Raw genomic sequence first — 8,062 nt, 5'->3', positions numbered from 1 at the left:
TTCCTTCAGCCTGAGGCTTATTAATTTCACTTTTGGTGTGAAAGGACCTTTATAGTTGCCAAAAATATAACTGTTTTTTGTAACGCCAAATTACATTTTACGGGGTAACACAATATTGTAATGCATTACTTTTAAAATGGACAGAAGAAAGTTCTTCTTGCAGAAACTGCCACATGATATCCAAATTACAGCCATTCAGCCAGTTATGATTGATGGAAATGGTATCCTCCTATTATTAAAAGATGCATTATTTAAACTTGAGTTAGCAAGTTGGTCAAGGAAGATTTTTCTCTTTAGGGGCTGGAGAACCAAAAGAGTTTGATACTACAGTCTTTCATAAAAATGTCAAAGATAACTTCTAGTACAGAGGTGTCCAATCCTGCTCCAGTTATCAAGGTCTTCAGGATTACAAGACTGCACTCCAGAGATAGATTACTTACACATTGTAATCCGTTATTGATTCCACATTACATGACAAAAACTGTAGTTAGTATCGTAATTCATTACATTACACATTTCAGGTAATATAATCAGACTACTTTTGAACACATTGATTTAAATAGGATAATCTTGTACCATATAGATATAAAAATGCATAGAAAAAGAAAATATATTCCATTTGTTGTTATTGACAACATGAAGTGCATTAAACATTACCAAGGAACTGCAGGGTGTTTGTGAGTTTAATGAAAAGCAAATAATTAAATAAATCATAAAAATGTAAAATTAGACTAAATTATTTTAAAACAACATCAATCAAAATACTAGAAAAATTTAATCTTTTATTTGTTTACCTGCATGTTATGTGACCATTAACCAACGTCAGAGAACATGCAAATGTGATACTTCATTATTAAAAATATTTATTTTAAAATCTCAGGGATACTGTAAGTTATTATATTCGGTGAAAGAGGTTCAGCTGACGAAAAAGTTTGGGAATCCCTGCATTACATGTAAATAAGAAATAACATGAATTTGTGCATTTCAATGTGTTTGAGAGACAAAAGCCTTCTAAAGACAAAGTAATGCATGATATTAAATAACCCTCTGAGTGATCATTCAAATAAAAATCAGTTCAACAGTTGTTGATGTAATGTTGAAATGCTAAGAAAACACTTCTTAAAACTGAAATGATTTTTTGTAAATCCAGTGGTCAAATGCTGTGTGGCCTCTCAAATGTCTGTGTAATTAGCCTATATCCACCTGACTAGTGACTGGTCTTTGTGGGAATGTCCACAAAACTGGAAGACGTTATGAATGTACATAAGTCGTAGGGTGTTTTAGAAAGAAAAATGTAAAAGATGAAAAAGAAGAATTAGGCACAAATCAATAAATTAGGAATAATTTATTGCTATTGAGTGAATATGTAATCATGAAATCAATAAAAATGTATTGTCCTATTATGCTTTTTCACTTTTTCAACTTTAGTTAGTCTGTAATGTTGCTGTTTGAGCATAAAAAAAGATCTGCGAAGTTACAAAGCTCAAAGTCCAATTCAAAAGGAGATATTTTATTTAACAGAAATCACTTTTCAAAAACTACAACGAACGACTCGTTTGGACTACAACGCATATTTTCCGGGATTTGTGATATGACAATTATCAACGAATGGGACGAGACCTGGTTGATTTGGAATCTGATTACGTAATCCAGATTACATGTAATCAGTTATTAGCAATTATATTGCTATTATATATCAGTTATTACCAGCTCTGCTGTGCTCCAATTTTATTTTTGGGTCAATCTATCTCAAGTGGTTACATTTTGGTTGCTTGACCATTTTTCGTTTTCCTCATTTTTTGAGTGATAACTTCTATGTATTAGTATAGCAAAACCATCCGTTTTTATTTTTAATTTTACTTTGTGTCATGGCCCACAACAAATTTTTGGATGTGCACAATTTACCGAAAACCTCAATATTTCAGCTCAGGTCTTAGCTCCTTGAAGCAAAAACTGATCTCTAATGCACATTACATGGTAAATGTATCTAAATATTTAGCACATTCTTGTTCCTTAGACTTAGAATTTAAGACCAAATGTATTGATCACTCAATGTTCCACTTCTAGGGTCAGCAAATTCAATTTTTAATGATTTCCCTCAATTTCAGGCTGATTATCTCTGGTGGGGGACCAACCAGATAGGAACCTGAAATTTTCAGAGATATACGTCCTCGATGACATTGGCAGCATTCTGCTGTAAACATTATGCGTTTCTGAGACTGATGGTTACAGACCTTGGGCTAGTGGAAATCGGTGGAAAAACTAAGGGAATAAAATGTTATGTGTGTTTGAGAAATGAACAGATGTAATATAAGCACTCAAAATAATACTGTATAAATTAACTTAATTTACAGTAATTATTCTTATGACTGACATAGAATAACTTATTCTTGTAAATGAGATTTCAAACGGTGATTCTGGACATTTCTTAACCCTCCTGTTGTGTTGAGGTCAATCTGACACACAATTTTCAAACTGCTCAAAATAATGGTTAAACTATTTATTTCTTCTTGACATTTTTGAGTGTGTTTAGGTGTGTTTTAGAAATGCAAGACAACTTATGAAATTTAAGACTTAAGGTTTACTTGAAACTGAAACTAATTTTCTGAATTGTCACTGTTTCTTTATCTAGTTGAGTTACACAGCCCAAAAAATCTGGCCAGGGTTTGAGAAAAACACAACAAAAAGACAGCAAGTGTAAATACAGCAATAAATACTACGTGCATTGAGTACAAATAATATTAGATACTGTTTATATTTGCTTGTAGTTATTTGCACCCAAGTGTGCAACTACAAGTAGTCACAAGTCACAGTAGTCAAAAGAAAAAAAACAAAAAAAAGTTTTTTTTGTATATGCAGGTCATTTTTAACATAAAAATGTAGGTTAAATTGACCCCCAATGCAACAGAAGTAACACAATAAAAACAGATAGAAATGTTTGTATTTCTCACATTTTCATATTTTTTACTCTCTGACAAGCTAGAGGTTTTCTGTAGAAAATTTCCAAGCATGTGTATTTGGGCAGATTGGAGCAAAACTCTACAGGACACTGGTCCTCCAGGAGTAGGACTGGACACCCCTGTTTTAGTACATCAAGCATATATGGACACCATTAAACAAGTATTCCTTACCAAATTGTAAACTTGATGATGCCAACCACTAGGTACAAAGATGATCTCTCCAGCTTCTTGAATGATCTCTAAAGGCTGACAGGCCTCTTCAAACTGTGGATACAGACCCTTGTCTTGAAGTACGGGTGCTGTTACGTCATAGGCCAAGTTGCCGTGACAGTCCCGAAGAAACTCCTCTTGGCCTGGAGGGTACAGGAGCCATTTCTTACGTCCACAGATGTTGGCAGACCAACTGTATGAGCGAAACACATCTGCATGGAAAGGTGTCCTAGAAGGCAAGAACAAAATCACTGATACCCCTTTTCCACCAAGGCAGTTTTAGTGCTGGTTCGGAGCCAGAGCCTAGCTTCGGTTCTTTGTCTTTCGACACCCAAAGCACCAGCTCCGAACCAGGAAAAGTGGTTCGTAAGTAGCACCAAAACATTGCTGGTCTAGAAGTAAGAACCGCTTGCGTCAGGGACTGGGGGCGGGGATACTGTGACCAACAAGATGAACAGAAACTTTTGACTGCCATTTTTGAAATCGCAGCTAAACACGAACACGTCGAATTCGCCGCGTTTGGATGACGATGTAGGTTCGCATAGCCATGAACATCGATAGCAATGCAACGTCTGCCATTGTTGATGGTGTGTTTAGGCTTGTTCGGGCTGCATAGGCGCTGCGAGGACCGGTCGGTGTGCCGCAGGAGTGATTGGAAAGTAGACGACTCACTTTATGCTTTTGGATCGCTTTCGCGGTGCTTTGGTGTTGTGCGCCGATCGGTTTGCATTCTGCCGATGCATCTTGAACAAGCCTGTTGTGTTTGGCATTACTGGGAAAGATGAGACGTATTTAGTGATGTAAGACCTGGCTCTGTGGTGGCTCTCTAGCCCGTGGAAAGGCAAACCGGTTCTTAGAAGGCTCTCCAGTTGAACCCACTCCGAACCGGCAATAGCACTGGCTCTGAACTAGCACCCGGTTCATGCTGGTGGAAAAGGGGTATAACTGCATGACATTCAATGGGGTGACAAGAAGTTCATATGTCCAACCTTAAACATTGGGGGTTCAAAAGCCTGAGATCATTCATCATCTTCTAGTTTAATATAAAATTTAGAAAATGTATTAAAAAAAAACATGTATTCCAAAATTTCTTAGCATTTGGTATGTCTTCTTTTTGCTTTAATGACAGCACATTATTTAAGAATCTTCGACAGATCGAATTTCCAATGGAATCTGACCTTTTGTGCAAATTACATAATGCAGAATAATATTTCCTACGTTTACATCATAATGTTCCATTGCATTTCATGTTTCTTCAAAACCCCAAATCTCACCCAAAATTATTTATAGGACCAATGTAACAAAAAACAGACTTTAAATTTGGATACAGACTTTTACACCCTTACGACTGTATATGATAAATAAATGACACAGTACCATGACCCCTTAGGTCCCATGTAGACAAACCGATAATCATCCACTTCAATTGTGTCCCAATATTCATTCAGCCAATCAGAGGAGAAGTAAATTGGCGTCTTGTAAGAATTATGTTCAGGAAAGTTCCTAAAATGAACATAAACATATTCAACATTATGACAGTCAAATCATTTTACGCACCTATTCTTTCTTTATTTTGCTACAGTGTTTCCAAACTAGTATTGTGCATCACATTCAAAGCTATTGTACTATAACCCATGCTACACGCTTTTGAAGAGCTGTACCTTTGCATATGCCAGTCCTTTAAGTAAAGGCATCCTTTTGGTGAAGAATGCCCATTCTGAATGTACTCTCTCCAGTACTGGATAAACTCCTTAAAAGGCATGATCTGCTTCGGGTTGGAGTTGTATTCTTTTGCACTGCAGTTTGCAACAGGAACAGGTGTCTCATCTGCATAATAAAATGAGGCCATTTGTGGATATAACATATTGAGTACACACATATATACATTTACCAGCAACTGGTCAACTTTCAAAAATTGGTATTCAACAATACACAGCAAAATGATCTTACAAACTTCTAATTTAGTCAATTACATTTTAATCTAGCAATGTAAGATACATGTTTCAAATCACCCTTAGAGAAGCTGAAAGGAAAATGTTACAGTTCTGTAATAGGCAGTTATCACATATATTTCCTCAATTCCTCCGATTTTAGAGATGAAGCAGGACCTATTTATAATTATTACTAACTTCTAATGCATGACACATTGATGCAAGAATGATAAAATATAATAAATAAAAAAAAAGCATTCTTTGCTCACCAAATTCTTGCAGAAGTCTTTGTAAGTTAGGTTTTCCATCGGCCGTGACCCATTTTCTTCGGCAGTTCCAGTCTTCTGTGAATTTTTTGGAAAACATGCAGGGTTGGTTTGGGATCAAGTAGTTTTTGATGAATTTGGAGTAGGCTATTTCTCTCTCTATGTACTGAATGAAATGAGTGGAGCAGTGCTGTTGATGGATCTGCCTGGGCATTTTGACCAAACTGCAGCAGTTATTAAAGGTTTCCCTATCCATGACATAACACGAAGTTTCCACAGGTTATTTCATGCTTGATGTAATAATATTAAACACAAAACCTTAAATACAACTCAATGCTGCTGACTTAATAGCAGAACACATTTTATCAACCCCATGCTTCTCTGATGGCACGCTTTGCGTGGTTATTTTAAGGCTGTAGAAGCGCAACTAGTGTATCGACGGTTTAACGTCACGCTTACGTGTAATTAAATGATCGATACTAGGCGATTATCTTTTTCTATATGCTTATAAATCGAAAATAATTGGGGTTTTCTGCGTCAATCGTGGAACATGTCTGCCCAGTTTCCCACCGGAAAAGAAACGTGTGCACACCAACCCAATGATTTGCTTTTCTTCGTGCGTAAAAAAGGAGCTGCATAATACAAAAAAGCAAGTTAATTGAATACCATTAAATTACCTGTAAATAAATCCAAGTCGACGCCCTTAATTAGTCATCGCCACATCATATATATGTGTGACGTTGAGCGGAACCTTTAATAAAGTTTTTTTTTTTGCACGTCGGAGTGTAAACATGAGCGCACTTAAACAATCACCGCTGCGTTCAGTCTTTAGTTCAGATGTGTTTACATCGCTACGACGCGACAGGGAAACAGAGTCTGATGTTTTTTTTACGTTTCTTCTTATTTAGGGCGTTGTATTAAACGTTAACGGGACACACTGAGGCGGAACAGTAAATGTCTCGCAACTGACTACGATGCGTAGAGATGTTATTGTTTTAATGCGTGAAATACGTCACACCCTGCTGTAGCTGTCACTTGAAAGTCAACCTCATCAAAAAACAAAAACAAAAAAAGTCAGCCTCATCCTAAAAGGTATGGCATAAATGATCTCCATGGTGTTTGTTTTGCGTATATTACGTAATGCCAACCACACCAGTATCTACTGTTACTGCGCATACAGAATCACGCGAAAAAATCAATGTAAAGGGTCTTCAAATAATGTTTTTAAATCAAAAATTGGATTAATAAACCACTATTTATTTTGTTTTGTGAACTGCATGTTCTTGTATAAAAACGAAAGAAAAGAAGCATTTAAATTCTTCAACTTCATTTAGTGTTTGTTTTTTAAAATAATTTAAATTAAGCAAGATTAATATTCATTAAAATAATGTATTAATGGAAATACTCTTAAATTTTGTGGCCCCGTTGGAAGTTTGTCGGGCCCCCTGCTTTTGTGTTCCTCTTAAAGAAAATTGCACAGAGCTGTTTCCCCAAAAGCATTGTAAGCTTAAGATAAGATTGTAAAACTATTATCACTAATGGAGATACGATCCTCTTAGGTTTACGATGCTTTTGGGAAACGTAGCCCAGGTTTGTAGCAACATGTTGTTGAGAAAATAACAAGTATGCTGTTCATGTAAGTAAAAGTGACTGATGATGACTGCGTGCTTACTAATTTTCTATATACACCAACACCACTCACTTGGCAGGTGAGCTCCCTAAGTCCGGGCCACTGTGCCAAATCTGAAAAAGATGAGCCAGGAGGCATCCATCCATAGCTGGCCCGGCTCTTATTACATCAACAGCGAGAAATTCTGGGCCTGCGGCATCCTCTCCTTAAGCCGCACCACCCTACGCTTCAACTCTGAGCCGAATCAGGAGAATCTGATTAGCCTGAGGCTCTCCCGCATCATGGAGATCAAGATGGAGTCATCCAGCTTCATTTTCAGTGCTCTTACTGTGTTGGAGCAGGGAAACATCAAGCACTGGTTTGGCTCTCTCAAGCCTTGCCGTACTGCCGTTTACCACGTGCTGGAGCACTTCTGGAGGGAACGGCTGCTGTCACCCACAGAGCCCCGTGGAGCTGAAGCTCCTCTTAGTAAGGGCCAGGAGCTGATCAGCCTGATATCTGGAGCCCAGCGGAGGCTGGAGGATACTGGAAGAGTCCTGGACCACCAGGGAGAGCAGTTTGACAACATGATTCAGGGCCTGGACAAGATCGAGTCAGACCTGAGCGTGGCAGATAAGTAGGTTTTGCTCAGATTCAGAAACTGTGAAGCATAACTTGTACTAGAGACATGAATGATACTTTACATTTTAATGAGGTCTTTCAAGGCTTATTGTGCTTCTAATAACTAATTTTAATGTTAAAGGGGTCATGTGATGCGATTTCAAGTTTTCCTTTCTTTGTTTGGCCTTCCAAAAGAAGACACGACAAGAAATCAGTGGTTAAGTTGTATTTACAACACTGTTCCAGAACAGTTCAACCCAAATATTCAGATGTGTGCAACGCATTTTACGGAGAACAAGGACAGTTTCCTGGGAGAGTAGACCACAATGCTGGTGTTCCGGTGAATTCAGTTCCCCTGTTTCCCCTTCAGTGCGCATGCTGACCCTATACAGGTACAGTCTATGATGCTGACAAATAATGCTGACTCACAGCCTGTAAGTACGTTTTCATATTTAAAGAATTTGC

The 8,062-nt window shown here is 37.5% G+C and overlaps 2 protein-coding genes across 3 annotated transcripts in view; one reads left to right on the top strand and one right to left on the bottom strand.

Moving 5' to 3' along the window:
• jmjd4 (jumonji domain containing 4) overlaps positions 1-6,035 on the bottom strand; it is a 7,080-nt gene extending 1,045 nt beyond the window's left edge. The window contains exons 1-4 of the mRNA XM_016451680.1: positions 5,371-6,035; positions 4,832-4,997; positions 4,548-4,673; positions 3,132-3,399 (exon numbers count right to left, since the gene is read on the bottom strand). Coding sequence (XP_016307166.1) covers positions 3,132-3,399; positions 4,548-4,673; positions 4,832-4,997; positions 5,371-5,623 — 813 coding nt within the window. The 5' untranslated portion in view covers positions 5,624-6,035. The remainder of the gene's footprint in view (positions 1-3,131; positions 3,400-4,547; positions 4,674-4,831; positions 4,998-5,370) is intronic.
• A 36-nt stretch (positions 6,036-6,071) lies between these two features.
• The window catches only part of LOC107661893 (synaptosomal-associated protein 47-like), an 18,475-nt gene continuing 16,484 nt past the window's right edge, over positions 6,072-8,062 (top strand). Inside the window, exons 1-2 of one of the 2 annotated variants that reach the window (XM_016451683.1) lie at positions 6,072-6,425; positions 7,075-7,613. In XM_016451683.1, the coding sequence (XP_016307169.1) occupies positions 7,120-7,613 (494 nt within the window). In that variant the 5' untranslated portion in view covers positions 6,072-6,425; positions 7,075-7,119. Of the gene's footprint in view, positions 6,460-7,074; positions 7,614-8,062 lie in introns of both variants that reach the window. The other variant, XM_016451681.1, reaches the window with a different exon arrangement.

Source organism: Sinocyclocheilus anshuiensis, unplaced genomic scaffold (genome assembly GCF_001515605.1).
Source record: "Sinocyclocheilus anshuiensis isolate Anshui unplaced genomic scaffold, SAMN03320099.WGS_v1.1 scaffold723, whole genome shotgun sequence".
Classification (NCBI taxonomy): Eukaryota; Metazoa; Chordata; class Actinopteri; order Cypriniformes; family Cyprinidae; genus Sinocyclocheilus; species Sinocyclocheilus anshuiensis.
This window is presented reverse-complemented; position numbering and strand designations above follow the sequence as displayed.